Source organism: Panthera uncia, chromosome F2 (genome assembly GCF_023721935.1).
Source record: "Panthera uncia isolate 11264 chromosome F2, Puncia_PCG_1.0, whole genome shotgun sequence".
NCBI lineage: Eukaryota > Metazoa > Chordata > Mammalia > Carnivora > Felidae > Panthera > Panthera uncia.
The window spans coordinates 68,882,154-68,909,334 of NC_064812.1; the positions used below are offsets into that span (position 1 = coordinate 68,882,154).

The window sequence follows — 27,181 nt, forward strand, 5'->3', positions numbered from 1 at the left end:
CCCTAAGGTTTCGTAGTGTAAATTAAATGAGCCACCATAAGAAAGGTACTTAAAATAGGGTAATGGTGAGGATGAAATACATTCATATTTGTGAGTTGATAGAATAGGGCCTGGGGAGCCTGGGTGGCTCAGTCGGTTAAGCGTTCGACTTTGGCTCAGGTCATGATCTCGCAGTCCTTGAGTTCGAGCCCCGCTTTGGGCTCTGTGATGACAGCTCAGAGCCTGGAGCTGCTTTGGATTCTGGGTCTCCTTCTCTCTCTGCCCCTCCCCTGCTCACACTCTGTCTGTCTGTCTCTCTCTCTCTCTTTCTCTCTCTCTCTCAAAAATAAATAAACATTAAAAAAAGAGGAATAGGGCCTGGAACATAGTAAACACTGTCTGCAGATTTTGTCAGCACTACTAGAATTATCTATATACTTTTGTGTCTTTCTCCCCTGATCAGGCAAGGCCTTATTTATTTCTCTACCCCTGGGCCAGTGTGTTACATACGTTAGGTAGTCCGCAGATAGGTTTGAGGGAGAAGATGTTTTCAAACAGATATTTCTGAGAGCTTAATGAATTATTTGCCTTAATAAAATTAGAATGGATTTAGGTCATTTATTCAATATTCATTCAGCAATATGAATCAGGGGCTACCATATCCCACGTGCTCTGCTGGAATAAAATGAATAAAATGAAATGGAATAAAATTTTGGAATAAAATGTTGAGGAAAAACAGAAGAGACAGTCCCTGCCCTCATGGAATTTGCAATCTGGGGTGGGGGGTGGGGAGAGAGAGGAACCCCAATATGTTTTCTTTTTTTTTAATAATCTTGACTAAGAAGTTATCCAAACCATTACTTATGCATATGAAATCTATAAAATCTTCTTGATAAACTGGACCATAAACTAAGCTGGTCACAGTGATCCAAAGCGTGTCCCATGCAAAAACATTAAGAACATAGCATATGTATAGACCGGAGATAAATAATACTAAGAGGAAAGGGTAACTCTTTAGAAATATTTGGAATAGGATAACAGAACTAGCTAGAAGAATTACTTACAGTGATTGAGCGTTGCAGAATAAGAAGCAACATTATACAATCTAAAAAGGAAACATTTAGATTGGAAATGAAAAAAAAACTGGTAATGATAAAATTGGTTAGATAATGGGATAATTTGTCAAGAAACATCCCATTTTCAAATACAGGTGATGACAAAATGTAAAATTTGCTATGCAAACCAAGTATAAACCCAGCGGGGAAAACATTAGCACATCAATAATGTATTTTGTTGTGCAGCAACATATACAAGCACTTAATTCTGTATTGAGATAATGACACTTTAGCATCCCACTGACAAAAGCTTGGATAGAGGCCCAGTCTTCTCTTCAGGCTCCATGACTTGTGAGATGTTTCCCAAAGCTGATGTGCAAGATAGCTTTATAGTCTTGATCATGCCCTTTGACCTTTATGGGTTTCAGCATCCCCATCTGTGAAGCAGGGTAATGATTTAACTCACAATGAACAAAACTGTAACTAGCATTTATAGAGACCCCACAGTGATTCCAAGTGCAAAGTGCTTTTACAGATGCGTGCGCCATGACAATAATGGACCCCACCTTCATGGGATTCAGAAGCTCGTCTCTGTGTGCATCATAAGTGAGGGGCAGAGCCAGGAATGACCTTTCTGACTCGGCAACCACTTTCTGTCCTGTGGGCCCTGTTAGTGCCTACAAGATGGGTCTTTCCTTCAAATCTCCATGAAACCAGCAACCTAAAGACAACAAAAGACGCACCCTTTCCAGGGTTCTCTTTTACCTCAGAGCTGTGCCTTTTTCAGGGGATAAGGGTATTTTTTAAACTTGAAGAGTGTTGTGTAAAGGCAAGTTTCTGGAATTACTGCAATCACCACCATGTCACCCTCTTGATGAACAGTCACATCAAGCCTGGCATCAGAGCATAGGACATGAGCGGATCCTACCATCGTTCTCTCTGGATCCCTTCCCACCTTAGCCCCTGAGTACTCTGTTCCAAAAAATACTTCTTTCCCATCACCCTTTCCACAGCACAGGGCCCACTGCCACCACCCAGCCTCCCCGGTCCCAGCCATTTCTGAGAGGAAAGCAGCCTCATTGCCTCTTGAAGCAATTCACAATAGCCGACAAGTGACGGCTAGACCCACCTGGCCTTCCTAGGACCTACACGGTGCACTAGCATTGCGTAGAGCGCTATGGCTTACAAAGATTTGCAAAGCATATTCAATTCTCTGAGGTGCTCTTAGCCGAAGTCTTCAAATAGGGAAACTAAGCTGGAGAGAGAGTAATTAGCACAGACTCATTCTGCTACTAAGTGGCAGAGCCGGGGTTTACACGCAGAATTTCTCGCTCATGGTTGCATATTCTGTCCGTTATCTCTCCCAGCTGTTCAGGAAGCCAACCTTCTTCCTTGCCTCTTTCCTAGTTCTGGCCACTAGCACATCCTTCCTTTGAGCCACGGCATGTAAAACTCATGCAGTTAGTGATTTGGCAAACTCATTCAAAAACTTGCTCAGTGTTCTCTTGTATTTCACTGACCTGTTGAACAGAGTTAACTGTTCAATTTGGCGGTACAGAGGCAAGAGTGGATGAGTCACTGTTTGACACGAGTATGTAAGCCCTATAGAAAGAGGTGTTCAACAAAAGTGCATTACTTTTTCGTTGTTTCAGTTAATGTCTGGTGGGTACTACTTTTGGCATTCTGCATACATTGTCTCATTGAACATGTAGGCCACACTAAGACGAACAGTTCTGTCACCATGTGCATTTCACAGATGGGAAGACTGAGGCACACACACCCAGGTAACCGGCCGGAGAGCTAGCAGATGGAGCTGGGATGCAAACTCGAAGAGTGTTGTCCCCAGAGCCCCTGCCTTTAGACCCAATGCCCCACTGCCTCCCATGGATCTACCTCCCTCACCCTGCAGAATGCCACAGAGGTTGGGGTTGAATGAGAATACTGGCAGCTACGTCCAGAGAGCCTGAAGACAGCCGTGACCTCGTGTTTCTGATAATTCGCCAGCATCGGCGCCCTCCAGGCCACTGATGTGTTTGCTCAGGAAGAACAATCTCTGGAATCTCCATTGATCTGAATTCAACCTCCTTACTCTTGGGAATTATTGAACCCAGCGTGAAACACAAGTCTATGTCAGGAACAAATAAATCCATCTCTGCGTCCCTATCCGAATGGGGCTTTTCTCCATGGAAATCAATGGAAGTTGAGTGGCTCTGAAGAGCCTGCCTGAGATGTGCTAATAGCAGAACACTGTGTGCCCCTCCTACTTACTGTGGAAGGGAAGAGGCTTCAGGTGGTGCCTACATTCCAGCGGCGGGGCGGGGTGGGCTTGGGAGCTAATAAACACAGAAATAGCATAAGGGTTTAGTGAGCTGGAAAGAGCCTTTTCAAAAATCAAGCGGCACACAAGGGCTCATGGGCTGTGGTCCTTCTGTAAATTTTTTACTTTCCCAGTTCCTCTGTTTCCTTACAGGGGGTTGCTGTTTGGGTCTTGTGTTTTAACTCATGCGAAATGTTTGTAATGGTGGTGGACAGTTGTGTGTGAGCGTTCAGTAACCGTAACTGTGATTTCTCTTTGCTGCTGACTCCCCTGATTGGATAATAGGAAACGTGAGAAAACAGTGATTACGGCTCAAAAGAGAATGAGGGAGGATACGGCAACTTCCAGTTCCTTGTCACTCTTCAGCTCCTTTGTCCCATGCTACCTCTCCTTCAGAGCCCTTCTCAATCCCTCAGAAAAGCTGCTCTTCCTCCTGTAGGTAACATGCTTTATTTATTTCTCGGTCAGAGTAATCTCACATTTATCATAATCTGATGAGGCGGGAACCACTATTGTCCCATTTTCACATGAGGAAACTGAGGTTCGAGGTTAAGCAATCTGCTTCTGTCACACAGATGCTAAGCAGTGGAGATGAGACTCAAGTGGAGCCAGAATGTAATCATTGGGTTTACAGAACTCAGGGTGGCACAGTGCTTGCTTGGCTTTTGAGTCAGAAAAATCTGAGTGGGAGCCCAGGTTTCAGCATGTATTAGCTGTACGACTTTGGGCAGACTCTAGTTTCTTGACCTGTTAAATGCAAATAATGTGTTTACCTCTTGGAACAAGTGGGGATTAAGTGAGATGGTGCTTATGGAGAACCAGAAGGGACTTAATTAGCTGAAGCTTTTACTAGAATTATCTACCTCTACCAGACCTTGATCCCAGCTTTATATCCCCAGCACAGTGTCCAGCAGGTGATAGGTAAGGATGGATGGATGGATGGACGGGACATGAACAATTAAGTTGGACTGAGAAAATTATGCTGTGAAATGTCACATCAAAGCAATGTTATATATCAGTTATTTTAATACAAATGATGTTATTTTAATGCAAATATATTCCTTACTGGACATTTTGTGCATCAAGTAATGAAGGTAGGAGAAATCATACAAATATCAAAGTTAGACATAGTCATAATCTTTATAAATGGCTATATTGATTAATATTTCTAGATACTTAGGGGCGCCTGGGTGGCTCAGTCAGTTAAGCGTCTGACTTCAGCTCAGGTCATGACCTCACACTCTGTAAATTCGAGCCCCGCGTCGGGCTCTGTGCTGACAGCTCAGAGCCTGAAGCCTGTTTCAGATTCTGTGTCTCCCCCTCTCTCTGCTCCTCCCCTGCTCATGCTCTGTCTCCCTCTGTCTCAAAAATAAATAAAAACATTAAAAAAAGATTATTTCTAGATACTTAAACAATGTACATACAAATGCATGAATTTTTTTCTAATCATAACATCCCATTTGCACTCATATTACATTGCCTAGAAACTTATTCATTATATTGATGAAAAATCTCACCATCAACCATTCCTACTCCATTACATTTTTATTGTGACTATTGTTCCTCAAATAAGTACCCTGTCACTTGGCATTTGCTGATCATTCATATAAATTTAAAGTGGCAAGAAATTTTTTTCTGGCCTCACTGATCTCATAGGAGAACAAGAACATCTGAAATCACCTGCCAGGCCTATGACAAAAGGGGCACTTTATGGCCTGGCTTCTGTCCAGAAGTTTCCCTCATTGCTGGTAGTTTTGAGAAATATTCCATTGCTATTACCCAAACAGAAATATGGGGATTTTCTTTTCCCTAAAGCTAACGGCCTTGGGTAACAGACTTTCTCCATTTTCCATTTTCTATCTCTGTGTCTCCAGAGAGATATATATTTTTTTTGTTTTTTTCCCCCCCTCTCCTCTGGAGCCTTTAGGCTCCTTGAAGAGATTGTAGCCAATGACATGTTTCCTCCAGTTCATCATTCTGTTGTAATATGTTCATTTAAAAAGAGAAATAGTGACTCTGAGACATTTCCATTGGCCCCAAAATGATCATTACAATTATGAGGTCAATAAGGGGAGACAGGGAAAAAAAGTGTTTTCATAAATTCCATGAACCCAGATCCTTGATTTTTCCCCATTTCTCTTCTCCAGGATGTTCTCTGTCTGACATCTTTCTGCCCTCTCTTGAGCCTTTTGATTCTGTCTCAAAGCTTGCTCATCTAAATGGCATTTTTAGAGATTATTGTCTGCCTTCTAATCTAGACATCTACATTAGCTCTACATGGATTATAAATGAATACATGTATACTGTTTTATTCAAGGCTATTATATATTTAATTAAGAAGGAAAATGCCATAGTGGTTATATACACAACTTTCATTTCTAGGGAAGAGTTTACTGATTGTAGGTTGTTTGATAACAGTTGAATGCGCTTGCTGGTATTAGACTAGGTTGATACTCTATAACCAGAAAGAGAATAACAAGTGTAAATGAAAAAGAGGATGAGGGTTTAGTGGATCAAAGACTTCAAAGCAGTAGAAATGAGGGGTGAGGAGTGAAGGGATGAATGTTATTCTGGATAAGACCTTTGGAGAATTGGAAAAGCAGACTGTCAGGAGGGGAAGTCAGTGTCAGTTTGAGATCCCTCATCTCAGGCTGGTTCCAATGGACTACAGTTTATCCTCAGTTAATATCTAATTATGTCTCTTTTCTCCTAGCCTCACTTCACCCATGAATTTCTTGGTTTAACAATTAAACAAACAAACGAAAAAGTTCTCCCACTGTGAACATATTAATTCAATCCTTTTATAAGGAATAAAATTACAGCTAAATAATCAACTCAAAATGGACTGCAGACTTAAATATAGAACTTAAAACTGATTAAAAAATAAGAAAAATTTCAGGATCTAGGGGTAGGCAGAGGTCTTAGACTTGACACCAAAAATATTATTTATAAAAAGAAAAGTTGATAAATTGACTCTCATCAAAATTAAAAATGTTTGCCCTGCTACAGAGTCTGCTAAGGGGAAGGGAAGACAAGCTACAGACAGGGAGAAAATATCTGCAAACCACACATCTGGCAAAGGACTCATATCTAGAATACATAAAGCAGTATTAAACAGTAAAAAAAAACCCATAAATCCAATTAGAAGATGGGCAAAAGTCACAAAGAGATATTTCAGCAATGGCAAATACTCACATGAAAAGATATCCAACATCATTAGCCCTTAAAGAAATACAAATTAAAACCACAATGAGATATCACTATGCATCTATCAGAATGCTTAAAATAAGTAACGGTGACACCAAATGCTGGCAAGGATGCAGAGAAACTAGAGTGTTCACACATCGGGAGCGCTGTAGTCTCTTCTCGGTTTGACAGTTTTCCATGAAACTGAGCACGCAGGGACCAATGACCCAGCAATTACATACTTGGGCATTTACCTCAGAGAAATGAAAACTTGTATTCACACGCAATCTGTATACAAATGTTCATTCATAATAGTCAAGAGTTGGAAAAAACCCCAGGTGTTCTTCAATGGGTGGCTGGTTAAACAAACTCTGGTATATCCATATCATGGAATAAATACTCAGCAATGAATAAGAATGAACTATTGACACATGTAATAACTCTGATGAATATCTAGAGAACTAGGGATTCCTAAAGGGTGCATACCATATTTGTATAACATTCTTGAAATGACAAAACTAGAGAAATAGAAAATAGATTAGTGGTTTCCAGAGGTTAAGGACTGGAGGCAAGTACCTGTCTATAGAAAGGTAACACAAGGGATCCTGTGGGGATGGAAATATTTTATATCTTGAGTATATCAGTGTGAATATTCTGGTTGTGATATAGTTGTGTGTGAGGCTCCACTGTGGCAATTGGGCAAAGGGTATACTGACTCTCTTGGCATTATCTCTTACAACCACATGGGAATCTACAATCATCTCAAAATAAAAAGTTTAATTAAGACATGGTTTTCAAAGGACATTTATTACCTAGGGAAATGGCTCTTATAGCAGGTAAAAAAGCAAAATATGAAACAATATAGTTAAGTAATGACAAATTTAGGGAGTGTATGTATCTACCTACATGCTGAGCCACATATATACTATATATATGCATATATATATATATATATATATACATGCATATACATGCACTATATTTATATATACATACATACATATATGTGTGTGTGTGTGTGTGTGTGTGTGTGCGTGTTGAGCTCAACAAATGAGAACACTAAAATACTACGAGTGATGGGGAAAGAACAGAAGATAGTTTTTTTGTTTTTCTTCAACATATTTTTCAGATTTTAAAAAATGTTTATATATTATGTTTATAATTGGCAACAAGAAAACAAACCAGCTTAGTCCATGACCACCCAGCCAACTCCTACTTCAACACCTCAGACCTTTTCTAATAGGGCGTCAGAAGAAATGGTACATTATTGAAAACCTGGATCTGATATTAAATAAATTATCCTTTCCTACTCTCCAAACTGATGACTTTTATAATTAATGGGCTAATTTAACTGCAAATCTTCAAGTCAGTAATATTAATTAAAAAGAAGACATGTAAATGACCTTCTGAAAAGGACTTATCTCTTAATTTGCCCACAAACGAGCACTTGCCATTACTTCTTAATCAATACCAGGAAGCTGGCTGGAATTAATGCGTGGCTTCTTAGTTTCAGCCACTTTTAAGAGCACTCAGGATCACCACATACAGACTGTTCAAGGCCAACCCTATATTTCCCTTTAATTTACCTGACCTTTCAGGCAGTGAGTGAATTTAAGGCCTTTATAGGCTTGGCCTGAATAACTGGCAACTTTCATTACTTTAATCATTGACCAACAGCTTTGGGAAATGTCAGCCTTTCCTATGCCATTGTTTAATATGTTAATAAGATCATTAACATCTTCTTTTGCTGAGAAATGGACCTGATACATAAAGAAAATGGTAGAAGGTTGGAGGGAGAGGGAGAGGAATAAAACTTTATCTTTATTTCTAGGAGAAAATTGGTGTTCTTTCCTCGCTATCTTTTTTTCTCGCATTAGATGTAGCAAAAATGGTGGCTAGCAGGTTCTAATACTGATACTTATAACCAAATGCAGTTGCCTCTTTTGGGGAGATCTGGGTCTCTAGTCAGCACATAAGGTGAGAATCAAGTATCATGTATTGCAAATCATTCCTGGCATCTCTTAAATTGTCCAGAAAAGACCTTGCTAATACACGTTTGTGTGTGTAACACATCCCTGGAACTCTTCTTTTTAAGACCTAACCTTCAATTAATTCACTTTCTTTTTTCCTCAAGAATGTTGTTGATTATATTCTTTTGTACATCTTAATAAGCATTTTACTAGCTTGCCAATAGTAAGGAAGACCCTTAAAACCACTGCCATGTTCTTTCAGTAGGTCTTTCTGACAGTCATCGGCTGTTTCAGGCTTGAATGCTTCCATTCCCTTGATAATGTAAGTGACCCAGTATGGGAACTGCCAAGTTGAATTCAGCCAAGGTAAGTAAATACTTGCATCAAAGGACTGCACTGTAACGAAGAGGTAAGAGTGAGATAACTCTCCACCACAGCATCATCTTCACATGAAATCACTGGTTGTGTACATTATTTTTTAGACATTTATTTATTTTTGAGAGAGAGTGAGAGTGAGGGAGGGGCAGAGATGGAAGGAGGACCCAAAGCGGGCTCTGTACTAATAGCAACGAGCCCGAGCCCGATGCGCCCGATGCGGGGCTGCAACTCTGGAGCCATGAGATCGTGACCAGAGCTGACGTCAGACGTTCAACTGACTGATCCACTCAAATGCCCCAGAAATCACTGGTTACATTTTACTGCTTACATTAGTAGAGGGTTTCTCCAAGTTGGAACTAATGGTCTAATGAACAACATTAGCACCATATCAGGATTTTTTTTTTAATATTTACTTATTTTGAAAGAAAGAGAGAGAGAGAGACCAGGGAAGGGGCAGAGAGTGAGGGAGGGAGAGAGAGAGGCAGAGAGAGAGAGAGAGAGAGAGAGAGAGAGAGAGACAGCAGAGAGAGAGAGAGAGAGAGAGAGAGAGAGAGACCAGGCAAGGGGAAGAGAGAGAGGGAGAGAGGGAGACTCCCAAGCAGGTTCTGTGCTGCCAGCCAGAACCCAACATGGGGCTCCATCCCATGAACCGTGAGATCATGACCTGAGCCAAAATCAAGAATGGGATACTTAACCAACTGCACCCAGATGCACCCATATCAGAATGCTTATTAACTCAAAAGAAACACGGTAGAAAAAGGTGTAAGGATATCTATTTTATTTCTTACCCATTTTTTAGGAAGGGAAAAACAATGCAAATTAAGTAAATAAGTGGAAGAAAAAAAAAGAAAAGCTACCACAATAAAATTGTCCTTTGCAAGGGAGGTAATAAGAAGATTACACCTGCTTTCAGACACACCTAGCTGGATGGGACAGTAGTTTTGAACTGGCCCAGCATTATATACCCCTCCTTTCCTTGCTTTTGGCTGGGCTGGCTGCCAAGGCAGCTCCTGGATCCTGATAAGTCAATTAGATGGCTCCAACCCCAAACCTGAATCACATCCCTGAAAACATCCATGAACTGGTGTCAGATATTCCAAGTTGGACTCTCCCTCTAGCCCTCATTTTGTGTGTGTTCACTAGAGGTTTTAACTTCTCAGAGATAGGATTTCCTCACCTGCCTGGTGGGACAGGGGTCACAGCACAGGACTGATGGTGCCACATGGGTTGAGATGCTGTAAATCGCAAAGTTCCGTGTAGATATTACAAGGAGGATAACCAATGAAGACAGCAAGAGGGGCAGCTGATGTTTCAGATCCTAATTACAGGACTCTGAAAATATAATTTCTCAGATAATTTAGAGCCAAAGCCTTTCTGAAATCTGAAAACACAAATGTTGACTTACAGTCTTTGATGACTGAATTCACAAGATTACTAAGCTAAGTCTTCTTATCATTTTATGTTAGGTGGCCCCGGTATCAGCTATTGGAGCAGCATTTTATTTATTCATATATCTCCCTGGTCTCTGGCTTTCAGGGTGCTGAGAGAAGATAAAACACTCTTTAGTGGTGGGGGAGGAAAAGAACGTATGAGTCCAGCAATATCTTTGCTCTTTTTTTTTCCTTCCATGGCATGTTTCTCTTACATAACGGTGGCAACTGTCAATAATGGATATGATCTTGGTCCCAGAGACAGCAGCCCAGGATTAAAAAGTACATTTTCCAGCTATCAGTTGTCTGACCAGGAGTAAATTATTTACTGCCTACAATCCTTCCATTTTCTTATCTATGTCAGGGAAGAGGCCACTTTCTTTGAGAGACGGATGTCAGGGTGAAAAGAGCCACCTCTATGAACTTGCTTGGTATGCAGCGGACATCTAACCCTGGCCTTTGTTTCTTCTTGCTTCAAGCCCTTTGCACTCAAAGACGGTGTCTTCCTCACTCTAGTTGAACCTCAGCACCTAGACTCAGTGTCCTTCCAAAAATTCTTTTCTCAATGGGATAGTAATGAAAAACACCATGATTAATGTGGTCTAAAAAAAGTATATACTTGATGTTTGTCCATTCCTCACACAGAGCTTCTAAAACCCCTGGGATTTCCTGAGTGATAGGAGTGTCTTTTTTAGGAGACTTTTTTGACCCCATCTGAGTTTATGTTACTGAGGTGCTTGTTAGAGGGTGGGGGCTCTAGACGGCTTTAGGACGGGAGCTGATCATCAGAGGAACCAACCATATGGTTAGAGGTTTGGAACTCTCAGCCCCACTCCCTCTGAAAATTGAGTTCAATCCCCACTGGCCAATGATTTAATCAATCGCAGCTACATAATGAAGCTTCCTTAAAAGCTCTTGAACAATCTGGCTCAGGGAGCTTCTGGGTTAGTGAGCACCTCCACACATCTAGGTCAGTAGTGTGGCACACCTGGAGCGGGTATGGAAGCCCCCCAGCCCCCTCTTCACTCCTATACCTTACCCTATTCCTCTCTCCCATGTGGCTGTTCCTGAGCTCTATCCCTTACAATGAACCAAAAATTGTAAGTAAAGTGCTTTCCCGAATTCTAGGAGGGACTATGGGAACTTGTAAGTTTGTTGCTGTGTCTGGGGAAGTGTGAATAGCCTGGGGATCCCATTTGCAGCCGGCCTGTGAAGTGAGACAATCTTGGGGCTGAGCCCCAAACTGTGGAGTCTGTGCTAACTATGGGTAGTGCTACAACTGAACTGAATGGTTGGACATCCCGTTGGTGTTGGAGAATAAGAGATTTGACTGGTGTCAGGGAAAAAAAATCATACAATTAGAAGTTACTGAAGGACCAAAATATAAATGTGGATTTAAGTATAACTGATTCTCACTGAAAGTAGAATTTCATGGTAAGCATATACAACTTGGTAGAAAAAAATATTTTCTAATTGATTCTCAACTTCAAAAGTCTTTCCTTTTTTTTGTTCTTAATGCTAGAGCCTGTCTTTGACAGAGAAAGCAAATACTCCACATCTTGTTTTCGCTAAAGCTTCAGACGTGTGCATTAGAAGAATATTTACTATTAAGCCAAAGATTTTGATTAGAGTCTAAAAACATAGAGAGCTCGGTTGAAGCCTCCTCATTTGAATGTTCAAACATAGACAAGATGGCAAAATATTAGCATCATTAAATGACACATTTGGGGGGCAAGCACAATGCAACAAAGAAGGAGCAGGAAACAAAAGGAGAAGAAAAATAAGGAGTGTGAAGTTGAAGAGAAAGGAAAGTAAGAAAGAAAAGGGCTAGCTGAGCATGGGGAGGGAGCAGACATTTTTAAGGCATGGAAAGTGAGCTCTGTATTACAGGAGTCCCCAGCTACATTCTGATTTACTCACTGTTGCTATCTTACCGGTGAGAAAACTATGGCTTCCAGACATCACATGTAGCAGAGACAGAATTTAAAGGTCTCTCATACACCATCTCTGATCCATTAGCAAATTCTGTGAGTTGTGCTTTACAGATGCTTTTCAAACCTGATTACTCTCCCCTTGACCACTGTTATCACCCTAGCCCAACCCACCTTTATTTCTGACCTGGACCACCACAATCATCTCTCTGTTGGTCTTGCTTCCACTCTTGTGTCCTGCACAGCAGTTGCACTGATTTGTGACTCCACGGTTCTACTCTGCTCATCCTTCTGTTCGGTTCCCATTACATTTAGACCAAATCCAAATCCTTATCATGGCGGACGAGATTCCCACAGGATCTTGCCACTGCCCAGCTCTCCAGACACATGGCTTGACCTCCTCACCATGCTCCTGGCATGCTGGTGACACAACACAGCATCCTGCTATTTCTTGTGCATGCTGAGCACACTTCATCTTAGGGACCTGGCATTCCCCTATATGTTTATATGGCTTCTCCCACCACTTGGATCTTTGAACACCATCCATTCCCACTAAGTACTCTCTATCCTCTTATCCTACCCCTGCTTTTTTTCCTTGGTAGCACTTAGTACAACATGATATTATATCATGTATTTGTTTGCTTATATATTACAAATAAACTATGTGAGAGCAAGTTCCTTTCATCTTCCAGATATGTTCTCAGCAACTACAATAATATCTGGCACAGAGCACATGTTCAATGAATTTGTTGAACAAAAGCATCAGATTCCAAAGCCGAGAAAAGAAAATGTTTAAGACAGTTGGACTTTTATTTTAAAGGAAATCTCTGAAAGATTATCTCTAAAAAATATGTAGAAAATGAAAAGTTTCCAGTGAGCACTATGCCTTTGGCACATTTATACCAGCATTATTTCTTGCCTTACATACCTGACAAAGTGTTTTGATGACTGTTGTCATGTTTTGTAAAGCCCCTAGAGCTACTTGAAGGAAAATACAATATAAATGCAAACTAATACTAAACCACCTCTCTGGTACTCATAATAAAGTACATGAGGCTTTCGTTGATTTAGTGAAAAATAAAGTGGAGAGTTTCTAAAGGTAAAGAAATAGGTCAAGTCAAGATCATTATAGTCTGATCCAAGCAGCAAGGGGTCTTGGCATGTAAACTTACCACAATTTAGACCTCAGAAATTCACTTCTTGATGGTTTGAACAAAGGTGAAAGCCTTCTGCCTTCATGGCATTCTGTTAGGCTACCACCATTATTATACTCTAACCTCATCTTTTAGTCAAACAGATAAAATTCTGATTTTGTTGTCTACAATACAGCTACCTCTAAATAAGCCAACATTTCCTCCTTTCTGGAGCATATCCTTTTTACTCCATTGAAAACACTACAGACAAAGAACGGACAATAAAACTATACGATTTAATTGGTTGGACCAATCCAAAGCTAAGATTAAAAGTCACTGAAAACTTTCTGTAATATTTATGAATACATTTTTTACTTTTATGATAAGTTTAAGGAGATTAGATTCCAAGTTTACATGACTTAATTATAGATGCTCGTATTACATAAAGAATATTTTGGAAAAGTTGAATGTGACTGTCTATTATTGTTCTAAATCTATGCTTCAAAACTATCAGGCAAAGGAACACCCACCTGCCTAAAGTGCTTTTCTATTGCCTTAGATAGCAAAACAATAAATTGCTGAGCCACTTTAGAGCTGTCAGTCTTCAATGTAATGTTTTAAATGTAATCCACTCATATGGACTTTCATTTTATTGATTTTTTAATATTAAAAACAAAACCTCTGGGTAAAGCCAGAGTTGTAGTCTAATATGAATCTCTGCCAATTAAACAGTTCAATTTTTTGGCTTTTATGGTAACTTTCTGGTATTTTGCCTTTACTATGTGACAAAGAAAAGAAAAATTAGTTTATCACAAGGTCATCTTTTTTACTCTTTTTAGGAAAAAGATAATGTGGGAAACATTTATTAAGGCAAAACACAAGAGCTGTCATCAGTTTGTAAAGGAGCCAGATGGGCAGACAGAGAAAGTAGAAAGAAGAAAAAAGGTATTTGTCTTAGTTTTCAGATTGACTTTATTGCTAACAACGACACCCATAGGAAGTTTTGACTTGTCTCTCATATGGGAAGCTAAACTGTTAAAAAAAAAAAGTTACTATTAACATATGTGATTCCAGATTAGGAATTCCAATTACAACTCTGACTTGTAGGGTTTGAGCTTGCTAGGAAACCTGGGTGAATTTGATAAGTTAACGTAAACACTGAGAATAAATTTCAAAATATATCAGAAGTCCATTTTTTGGTTTAGCTCCAAAAATGACCAATCATAGGTTATACTTTCTCATGTTTAAACTATGAGACACTATTTCATGAATATTCTTCCTACAGAAGTCATCCTTCAGAATGCTTTAGTTTCAAATTCCTCCAGAAGCTAAGCCTACCTTCATTCCACTTTTTTATAAATTCAAATATGAAGAAATTATTGTTACTGACTTAATCCTCAAAAGAAAAAGAGGGGGAAAGAAATTACACTAATAAAAAGGAGATTTTTCTTTAATCAGCTTCTTATGAAGAACTGTAAGGCAGACTCCTGGTACAGTATGAAAGTGATTATACCTCCCAGATGGCACAAGACTAAGGAAATATATGGACAATGATTTCTTCTCCAAGAAATAAAAGCTCATCACCATGCTTTGTCCTGGAATAGTTAGTGCATTAGAGCACTGAGTCATGCAAAGGTGCTTAATGGTTCCCAGAGAAGGTGCATCACCCTCTCTGACAACGCTCATTTGCATACACCTGGTTAATCCCGGCAGGAGGTGTGCATTCAGAGGTCTCCCAGAGCAGAAATGTAGAGATTCTTGGATAAAGGCAGTTCTTTACTAAACTTTATAACCTCATTCCAAACTCCAGTTGTCAGTTAACAGCTTTCAGGATGACATCTTAAATCAAGAAAATGTCACACGTGTACAGTAACTGGCCTAATCTTTTCTGTAAATTGCTGCCTGTGGTTTTCAAAAACATAGTAAATTGCTGGCAATTGACAATGTGTCTCTCTGCATGGCTAACTTCACTTCTGCACGGTTAACAAATCAGTCTTAAATTATTCATCAGATCACCCAATGTCTAGGCTCTTCTGTCATTGATTAGGGACCAGTAGCCTGCCTGCCTTTCATACAGAAGAGAAATTCCTACTCCTGGCACATAAGATTAATTTCAAAGAGGAAATAATAATACTTTGTCTCAGCATCTCAGTTAATGGTGAGCACAACTCACTACACACAATCAGCATTTCTGCTTCCTATGCCGTCCTGAGGCAGGACAGAGTATTTTCTCAAACTAACACTTAAAATAGCTTCAATGCCCCCCTTATACTTCCAATATACTGAGGAAGTGTTTTCTCTATTAATTCTATTACAAGGAAGGAATAAAATGATGAGATATATGTACAACCTAAAACATCAAATGGACCATGTAGAAATGATGCCATTGTTTATTGCTCTGCAAACGGTGAAATCAACTCTCGAGACAGCTTAACTGAATTGAGTTTTTGTTGCTAAAGTAACAGTAGGGATAGAGTGCTTGTTTGGAAAGGACATCTTAACACCATGTTTTCTTTCAGTAGCATACATGGGATATTTATCGTTCCTTGAAATACTTTTTGAATCGGTACTGGCTCTAAGCTAAATAGTGCAGTTGTGCTGTGCAACAGTCTTATATTAGAGGACCACGTTTGTCTATTTATGCTCAGGGAAATTAACTCCAGATCATCTCAAAAGGATCCCCAACATGCTGGCTTTTTCTCCTAGCTGTGTCTGCCTGGACAGATATTTCCAGGACACTGGTAGTCATGGTCTGTAACTTGATAGCTCACTTGTTTAGAGCATGTCCCTATAAGATCACTTCCCAAAGGTAGTGACCTTGGCTCTGATACATGTAAATCCATGGAGTTGTCTCACCAATGTCTGCTGGCCAGAAGAGAGGCTGGGAAAAGAGTGTGGGCTGGAGGTGGGCAGGTCGACGCAAATTCATTTTAGGAGATTTTTTAAAAGGTGGCAACTCAAAGCATGTTTCTCACTTATGGTAGGTCAATAACAGCATCTGTGTTTGTGAAGGTCAGCGAGGTACTTGTAATGCTGTCCTTCACTAAATGTGTACAATCTTCATCCCACCTTCCTTAGGAAACCTCCCCTGATCGCGGTGAAGGCTATGTTCCCTGCTCTATGTTTCCTTGTTCTTTTTCCTTCGTTAACATAACACTGATTACATTTTCTTATTATTACTCATTTAATGTCTGTCTTACCTCTGATACAGAACATATCATGAGGGCAAGAACTGAAAATAGCCCTAGTGTCTGGCACAGTACTTTGACCTAAGTGAATACTAAGTAAAATTGGCTATAGAATTCTATGTGATTAATTAGACATTATTTTCAGCTGTATATATCAAGCCCTAAAACACATTTTCTAATATAAAAGAATTCTGGTCATAGGCATCTCAGGGCTAGTATGAAAACTCCACAGAGTTATTAGGTTCCCAAGGCTCCTTTTTTTCTTTTTATTCTATTTTTCTCCTTCTTGGTTAACATCCGCAGGGTGACCTCATGCTCCAAGATGGCTACCATCACTGTAGTAGCAGAATAATGGCCCTCAAAGATGGCCATGTCCTTATGCTCAGAACCTATGAATATGGTACTTTTCCATGGCCAAAAGGCTTTGCAGATGTGATTGATGTGAAGGACCCTGACTTTCTGATTGAGACATGCTGAGATTAGCCTGTATGATTCAGGTGGGCCCCATCGAATCAAATGAGTCCTTAAAAGAGGGGAATTGTTCCTGGCAGCCGAAAATCAGAGAGATGCCAGAGTAAGGATTTGGGCTGTCATTGCTGGCTTTGAAGATGCAAGATGGGATGTGGGCAGCCTCTGGATGCGGGAAAAGAGATGGAAAAGATTCTCCCTTAGATCTTCTAGAAAGGAACACAGCCCTGCTGACGTCTTGACTGTATTTTATTTTTTCCTAATTTTAGTGAGATATAATTGACATATAACACTATATACATTTAAAGTGTACAACATGATGATTTGATAGGTGTATACATTGCAAAATGATTGCAGTGATAAATTTAGTTAGCATCCATCACCTCACATAACTATAAAATCTTTTTGAGGTGAGAATGTTTAAGATCTATTCTCTCAGCAACTTCAACTGTGCAATACACTACTGTCCATCATATTGTATATAACATACCAAGAACCTATTTATTTTATAACTGGAAGTTTGTAACTGTTGACCACCTTCACCCATCCCCCCCACACACACCTACCCCGGACCTCTGGCAACCACCAACCTGATCTCTGTATCTATGAGTTTGGTCTTCTTAGACCCCACATGTAAGTGAGATCATATAGTATTTGTCTTTCTTTGTCTGACTTATTTCACTTAGCACCACGCCCTCAAGGTCCATCCATGTTGTCACAAATGGCAAGACTTCCTTCTTTTTTTTTCATGGATGAATAATATTCCAGTGTGTGTATATGTGTGTGTACACACATCAAATACATACATACGTATATCACATTCTCTTTAGCCATTCATCTGTTAGTGGACACATAGGCTGTTTTCATGTCTTGACATGAGATATAATATTTATACTACTTATTTATATACTGCAATGAACATGGGGATGCAGATATGTCTGACACAGTGATTTCATTTCATTCAGATATATTCCAAAATGTGGAATTGCTGGACCACATAGTTCTATTTTTAGTTTTTTGAGGAACCTCATGTTGTTTTGTACAGTAGCCATCTGACATCTTGATTTTAGCCCAGTGGGACTCATGTAGGATTTCTGACCTACAGAGGAAGCGTAAGATTTGTATTAAGTGTAAGATTTGTATTCTTTCAAAAAAATTTTTTTTAAATGTTTTTATTTATTTTTGAGAGAGAGAGAGAGCACGAGCAGGGGAGGGGCAGAGAGAGAGGGAGACACAGAATCTGAAGCAGGCTCCAGGCTCTGAGCTGTCAGCACAGATCCCCACACGGGGCTGGAACTCACAGACCATGAGATCATGACCTGAGCCGAAGTCGGATGCCCAACCAACTGAGCCACACAGGCGCCCCAGGATTTGTATTCTTTAAATCACTAAGTTTGGGTCGGCTTCTAAACTGAATTAGTTTCTTAGCAGCTTTCCCAGAAGTCCTGATAATTCTTCTGCTTATATCTCAGTGGCCAGAACTGTAGGACCACACCTACTCGTACAGACACAAAGAAATGCACTTCTGTCTCAAAGGAAAGCAAGGTTTTCCCTGGCTCTTCATCAGAAGAGGAGAGAATAGATAATGGAAGGTAACCAGAAACTTTAGCCACCATTTGTTTAACAAGAGCATAATTAGATGAACACAGTCAAACAACTAGAAAATTAGGAAAATGATATGATTTTCATAGAAGTTGATTTCCCAGTTGTCAATTAATTTAACAAATGGATATCCTTCCTTTATCTTTTCAGTTATCTACATTTCCTTCAATTTTTGTCCATCTAATTTTCATCTTAGAAATGGATGCTTTTAAAGTTTCTATACTTTGAGGAAATTAAGAGCTACTGATATTCAGATTCCATAAATAAGAAAGCTTGAGTCAAACCAGCTTCTACAAGAATAAAGTAGAATTACTTCTTTAATGTCTTTTCTTTAGCTTTATTATTTATTTGAATATGAAATATTCTCTCTGGTTCTTGTAGTAAACTGAAAGTCCCCCAAAGAGCCAACCTTTCAGGTTGTCCAGAGAGCTAGATGCTTCCACGTGCCTATTTTAGCACACAAGAGCACTAAGGATTCCTATCAACACAACTGGATATTGTATTTCACTGTACTTGTTCTTCTTTCTTTTTTAAAAAATTTTAAAAAGTTTTTATCTATTCACTTTGAGAGAGAGAGAGAGAAAGGGCAAGCTGGGGAGGGGCAGAAAGAGAGGGATAAAAAGAGAATCCCAAGCAGGCTCCACACTGTCAGCACAGAGCCTGATGTGGGGGGTGAACTCATGAACCGTGAGATCATGAACTGAGCCGAAATCCAGAGTCGGACGCTTAACTGACTGAGCCACCCAGGCACCCCACTTCTGTTATTTTTAAGTCAGGAAATAGGCGAAGGGTGATTAATGCTGAGAACTTCCAAAGGGTGTAAGAGATACAGCCTTATCCTTGATTACCAGACACTCGGATGCTTGTTTCTCATGCCCTTGTCATTCTGTCTTCCTGTGCCTCTGTTCTGCAATCTGTGCAGACAGCCAGTTCTGCCTCATCTTCTGGGCAGTCTTTGCTCCGGGCACTTTTTCTCTGTTCTCCTCTCTGTCAGTCCCCAGAGAGGACAGGGAGGGCTGAAATCGCTCATGCCTCCTGACTCTTTTCCCTGGGCAGGTGCATGCTGCAGCCAACATCCCAGTCAGCCCTGCTGGTGGGCAGACATGACTTGTAAGGACTTTCACACCAAAGGGCATGCCATTACAAGGATTTCTGAATTGTCATTCTGTTAGCACAACCTGGGTCAAGAGAAAGCAAAACATACCTCCCTTCCTACTTCTCATCTTTGACACTAATCTCTTGGCCAATCATTTTTCACATCTTCTTCTATATATCTGGCTTGATTCCCTTATCATTCTGTTCATCTTGCATTCTCAAGCTTATCCTTTCTGAGCCAGGGATCCAGAACTCTTGTGCTATGGCAGCTGGTGGGACAACATTGGGCTTCGAGTGGCTGCCATGACAAATCAATGAACAGATACTTTTAGGGCCATCTGTGTTCAAGACCCGATCAGTCTGAGGCTGCATACTCATAATTCCTCATACCATCAAAGCACAAGAGAAACTTTCTCTGTGCAAAGAGAGCTTTTTAGATATTATCACTGTTATCTGTGATTCCCTCCTCTCACCCCCACAGGCTACATAGGAAACCTTGATACAAAGCATGTAAATGACTTGTCATTGCCTTCATCTGAGAGTGGTGTTGAGCAATTGTTATCGTAGGCTCTTCTGTGTGTATGGGGCCCTTCAGCTTAATGTTCATTGGTTATAATTGGGCTGTGTGGTGCTATTTTATTTTATAAAACTACACCATGGTATATGCTGCTATTCTGGTTTTAAATAGTAAACAGATGCAACTAATCAGGCTCTCTTTTTAATCTTGTGAACACTGCAAATGTCACCTGAAATTCTTCATCACCAAGATTGTATTCTTAATTGACATTTCCTAACAAAGAGATCGGGTCTTCAAAACAAACTAATTAACATCACAGCAAGAAAATCCAAAATCTTAATGGCATTTACTCATGTTCTATTCATTCTATACGTTGTTCTAAAATGGTCTTATGTTCAACTGACTGCATCAAAAATTCTGCAGCAGCTACTTTAAACAGTTGTTAAAAACCTGGCAAAGCATTTGAATATAAGCTGTAAAAGTGTGGTTTCTTTGCAGCACCAAAATTTTCTTGAAAATAATGGCTACATGGAAATTCAGCAGGCATGGTCAACTCAGAATGGCTTAACTTATGTAAGCATTTGCTTAACAAATTACATCTATTGGAATAATTATAGATTTATTAAAAATAAATATCATTTAATCGAATTTAAGAAGAATTAGGCATATTTGAAGATTGTCACATCAGCAGAGGCCACTAGTAAAATCTGGAAACATGAAGGTCAGCATGAGGTCAGCAATCTTTGCAACCTCCACCATGGCTATACAAGAAGTTGACTACTTCCTGTCTCCTCTCCCAGAGGGGCAGAGTCACAAGAAGGGAGGAGTGGGGGAGGAGGGGCGCGGTATGTGAAGGCCTTAAGCATGGCCAGTTCTGGTGAGGGGAGAACAGATTTGAATCAGACATGAGACTAATTTTTAACAACCGAATCTGCCACAGAATCTGTACAGAATATAATAAGGAATGGAAATAGGGTTTGAGACAAAATAGTTGAGAGGGCATTTATTCTAAAGAAATACAACTATTTCCTAATAAAAATCCAATGAGTTGAGACAATAAACTAGATCTACAGGTACCATATTTACCCTTCTTCAAAAATCGATCTCAGGCATATTTCTCTATAAGAAGAATAAATTATAAAACATAAACAACAGAGATGACAAATTTCTGTGTAGTTTTTCAGTTATATTTGCATGGGCCTTGTTCCACACAGCTACTCTAATCATACTGCAATAAACAGAGCTACTGTTGACATAATGATATATTCATCTCCTTTTTAGGAAAAAAAACCCTATTTGAACCCTTATGGAAGGGCATAGGATTATCTCATAAATTTCTGATTACAAACTCCTAACACCACCCACCCTGCAACATTTATTTAGTAGTTTGTTATGGTTTGTATGTGTCATTGGACTCTAACAGAGTGGCAAATTATAAATTTAGAGCAACTGTTTTCAAAATATTCGCATTTGATACAATTTGTGAAAAACGGAATACTAAGTTTAAACATGGTTATCGTTTTCTTTATGTGGAAATGGAGCCAGAGGGGAAAACAATGATCCTCCCATACAAGGAAGGACACTGAAGATGCTGTTTTCAGAAGTTGTGTTCACTTAGATCAACGTCAAAGGAAAAAGTGTAGTTTAAGTCTTCTGGAATAAGAAATGCATACCTATACTTATGCTGCTTTGCTATTTTTTTTAAAGGACAGAATTGTATTATTTTGGAAAAAAAGAGTTTAGACATAAAAGATGAACCAGAAATAAGGAACCGACCATGAAAATAAACATCTGCAAGTCTTTGAGTCTTTTATCAATTTAATGCCTGGAAGTAGACTGTGATGATTCTTCCTTTATTAATCCTTAATAACAGGACAGATATCCCCCATCGCCTCCATATCCCCCTGGCCGATATTACAGACAAAAACATTCTTTCGGGACAGCAGGGTAAGTATGTAACAATATATTAATTCAGATCCTGAAATATTTTGTTATTCTAGTGAGCTGAGAGAGTTTATGCATTTTCCCAAAGTGTTTCATTGATATACATATGACATCTACTTCCTGATATACCAAACAGGATATACCATTCTGGCAGTTCCAAATGTAGACATAATTTTGCTGGGTTTCTAGGATTCTATTGTATCATTTGCTGCCACATTATTCTCAAATAAAGATATTTCGTGCCCTAGCTTCACCCCTCTGTAAACATCGTATTTCAAGATTCGTTTTGCAAAATGTCCAGTAGGAAGAGATCATGAAAAGGAAAAGATAAATGTAAGTTTAATATTCATTGCTAGATTCAGTATGTTGTATTTGCTTAAGTACAAAAGAAATATACTGTACATCACTGATTTAGTTTGAAACTGTCATCAGTTAGTTTGAAACTGCCAGAAGAAAAAGAATTCTTTGAGACAACAATATTTTGGCTGTTTATAAAAAATAACGGATAGATTGTAAGCAGGCACAGGAAAGTGAAGTTCTGTTTCCTAAGCAATTGCTCCTGTACATAACTGAATTGACTCTAAAAGTTTTCTACTTGAAAGTGCCTGTCCAAAGCCAAAGTTAGTGGAAGAATTCAACCTTGAAGGAAAATGAATCTTGGGCAAGAAAGAGAATTTTTCCAGTAAGCACAGAAGAACAATTCAGGCTAGGTAATAAGAGTGAGCCTTGAAAAGAAGAATTATCTCATTGATCTTGCCTGGCTGCTCAGGTGAAATATTCAGTGGGAGAATCTCACAAAAGAAGAGGACCCTTATGAGCGAATGGTGACAATTTAAGTAAAAAAAAAAAAAAAAGAATAAAAAGTGTGCTATTACTGCCATTTGGGGAAATGTTTTAAATTTCCTTAAGAATCAAAACACCTATACATCAGGTCATGATGGAAAAAGCGCAGTCATTAGAACACGATATAGGGAAACAAATGAAGGTAGGTTTTCCTTCTATGTGAAGGCAATATAAAGCATCTACATGGAGTAAAAATCAGTAAAGTTTAGGCTCTCTCTCTCTTCCATGCCCTGTTTATAAGTTTTTGAAAGGCCCTTGATCAAAGCACATGATTAATAAGATAAATCTTCATATAATTTGTTTATATTCATTTTAAGTCTAAATTATGCCAATTATACACATTCTGAATTTTATGAGAATGGGACCCACTCAAAATTCGCTAGGATCACTTACACATTTGAGAAGACTTGAATAAAAGAAATATTAGCTGAAAGTTTGTACAATTTAGAGTAATCCAAAATCTGGCATAAGACATTAGCGTAAACTCCTTTGGAATTACAAAGAAAGTACAACCTGAGTTCTCAACATAACTTATTTTTTAGTCTCTTTAAATGTAGCAAATGAGTTGAGTTTTCATATTTATATTCCGAATGTATTCCTAGGGTGGAAAAAATGATTTCAAGTCTTGCAACTTCCAAAGAAGCAGCAATAACTTATTAATTGTGCCCTGGGTGATCTTAAAGTATGGCAGAAAAACAGCCATGGAGACTTCCAAAGATGCATAAAGTTCTCCTAGGGGGAACAGTAGGGACACAGGGAGAATCTAGCCGCAGAAGTATTTCAAAAAAGCCATTTACGTGTTGAAGGAAAGGATTTAATCAATAGTGTTACAGCTGTGAAGCTAATATGCAGGTCAGAGGTCCCACCACAAGGGACTGGTACATATTTTGTAAACAAGTCATTCAGTCCTACATTTTCTCCCCTTCACAGCTCCTCACATAGTAATAATATGTCCCTAAGGTTTCAGGATGAGAATCATGATGTCTGCTAATTTCTTCAATAATAATAAAGATGAGGTTGATGGCAATTATGAGAACGACTATTTACTGAAACCTCATTCTATGCCAAGATCCTAAATCCTTTATATGTATTATCTTATTTAAAGTAAAAACAGTGCTGTGGTTTTCCTCAAAAGGAAACTGAAGCTCCAGGAGATTATGTAAACGCAGACCCACAATCATCCCTGACCTCACCATACATGTATGCATTCCCTGTAAACAATACATCCATTTCCTTCAAGTTCTGGAAGATCTGAGGAGAATCAGGACCCTCAAGACCAGTGACAAACACATGATCCAGAGCTGGTTGGCAGATGGAGTGAAAAGGAAAGGAATGTCTGGATGCTGGAATCAAGAATCATAACAGGCCAGATGGATGACGGTTCATGCCCACAATAACGTGCACTAGTAGTTAATGAGAATGGCTAGGTGGTTCCTGTCACTGGAATAACACCGGGTAGAGATATTGTGGAAATTCATCTGAATCCAGTTTTGGGGAAAAGATTCCTTATTTTAGAGTGGATATTTTTGGGGAAAAATCAAGGTGAAAGAAGACCTCTATTTAACCTACCCCAGTGAGGAATGCCACGAAACGCCTTCATGAACTAGCAAGAAATGGAGAGCTCTAGAAAGTATATACCAGCACACAGGGACAAGAAATTTCTTATAAAAACTGGAGTCCAATCTGGAAGGGTAGCAGTGGTGCTCGCGTTTCTCAAGGGTCCTTAATATTTTTCAGGATAGATGTCCTACAGATTGCAACAGAGGCTAAACTGTGGCTAACTAGGGAAATGTTACCAGCCTTTGAGGCAGTTAATAGAAAGAGAACAACAGAAAATCTTTAGGATGTTCGTTTTGGAGTCATCTATCCTTGTAACGACCTAGGATACTTGGTTGACTGCCTAACGCCATTTGAATGGGTAATAAAATGAGTGACCGGGACTAGTACATACATCGCTTTTAACCTTGCACCCGAAGAAATGAGAAAGAAAAAAACCCTGACAGGCATACTGATATTAGAAACGCAGTCACAAAAAGCAGTTCACAAAAGTAACCTTGAACAGAGGAGCGAAAACACACTTGTATGGAACCAACAGGTGCTAATATTATTATCTTTTTATCAATTCATAGCGTTGTTTTGAAGCTTACCTGGGTTACCATAAATGATGAGTTTAAAACAATGCTCAATTGGCAGAGCTGGTCCTATTTTTATGTGTGACAGAGACTTAGCATGGTTAAATGATTTGCCAAAGGGCCCATAGTTAATAATTGTTAAAGACAAGAGTTGAATGAAAGACTTAGGATTTTAAATTCAGGTTTCTTTTAGCACATCATGATGCCAATTCCATAAGACACATTTCTGGTCTATTTTTTCCCCTCAAAAATCAGTTTATATGGAAGCAAATAGAAGAGAATTACTACCCGCTAATGATTTAAATAGACCAAATTATAAGATACAAAATGCCATGGTTGGAAAAATGCTATGCTTACCTTATTATTCACAATTATTATATTCATAAAATTTGCATTTTAAAATTACTTTATAATCTGCATGCTATAGAAGATAACTGGGCACTGATTTAAATACTTTTTTCTGTCTTAAAAATTAGAGGTAAAATGTGATTAATGGCACAAATATTAAAGGTAGATGCTTGTGCATTTGTATAAAAGTCAGTATTAGAAATGTCACTTCTGGCTCCCGAATACATTTGCCAATGTGAGAAAATGATGACAAGTTCTAATTATAAGATTATCACAGTGTATGTAGAATAAAGACTAACCACTTCTGGAGGTTCCAGGGGGAAAACCCTTCAGGGTAACAAAATTCTTTGTTACCATATGGATCTTCAGTGGAGCCTGACAACTTTAAGAGTCTGCTGGTCAGTGCAAATTTTCTAAGATCTAAAACCACAAATGCTAGTAGAAGACCATTATGTTATTCATAAGATTTCAAACTATGATATAATAGAACAAGTTAATAGAGTTGATAATGAGAAATTGAAAAAAAATACAGCTTTCTCATTCTTTTTGTAATTATACGGTTACATTTCCTCTCTATGATTTCTACAAGTAAAAATTGTTCTGGTTTATGAAACACATGTTTGAGAAACACAGCTAGAAGCTTCACCCAAGATGCTCTTCCATTTGGATGGCAATCAAAAGATGTTTCTGTAGGAGTCAGTGAAAAATGTGTGCTCGATTGACACTAGTTGTATACAGAAAAAACATTGGTATCATGTTGCATCGAGACAGCTCTCTTCTACTTAACCAGAATTTCAAGACGTGTTTAGTAGTTAGGAAATGTATCCTCCACTTGACATGTAAGGATTTTAGCCTTTGTCAAACTTTTTTTCCCCCACAATCAATATTCAAGCAAAGATAGCAGCTTGCTATTCATATCTGTTACGTCAACATTTTCATCAATCCCCCCTTTCCACTTTAAATGCAAGAATGTTCAAAAACATTGTTCAATTAACATTTGGGGCTTTTGTCACCATGACATTAGGCCTTTTTCAACAGGACATGAGGATACACTAGAAGCTGGGTTCTACCACAGCTTAACAGACCAAACCAGAAAGCTACAGTTGTGGAGTTTCATTAAATTAACACGCTTCTAAGATCACTCTTTCCTGATCAGTATCCAAACTGATTTTTGATTAGTATTCCATTTGTAATGTTACTTAGATTTCTCTCTCTCTCTCTCGATATATAGATATACATATACATATATATGATCATAATAATTATTTATTAGTGTTCTCTTTTTAAAGTGTACTTTAAAAGCACGATAAACTTACCTTAGAGAGCCCACCTACTTCCAAATAAAAGCAGATAATGAACACATTCCAGGTGACCCAGAGGGCAGTCCATACTGTGTACTAGAGAGAAGGGGGGCAGGGGGAGAAAGAGAAAAAAATATAGAGATGAAAGGCATGTATACTAAATAAATCAATAATAAAAATGTCAATAAGTCTAAGTCTTCTGGGAAGAAGCAGGGCGTGCTCAGAAAAGACTACTGCTTATGAGGTCCCCTAAGATCTGGAAATTAAAAATCCAATAGTTTCTACGGCTTTCAGTAGATGCCAATAAGGCTAGATTTATTTTTAAAGTGCTCTGCTGGCCTGCAGATAAAGTTAAATCCAAGAG

At 39.0% G+C, this 27,181-nt stretch overlaps 1 protein-coding gene across 1 annotated transcript in view; it reads right to left on the minus strand.

Moving 5' to 3' along the window:
* Positions 1–27,181, minus strand: part of NKAIN3 (sodium/potassium transporting ATPase interacting 3) — a 286,290-nt gene that overhangs the window by 248,676 nt on the left and 10,433 nt on the right. The window contains exon 3 of the mRNA XM_049632693.1: positions 26,833–26,913. Coding sequence (XP_049488650.1) covers positions 26,833–26,913 — 81 coding nt within the window. The remainder of the gene's footprint in view (positions 1–26,832; positions 26,914–27,181) is intronic.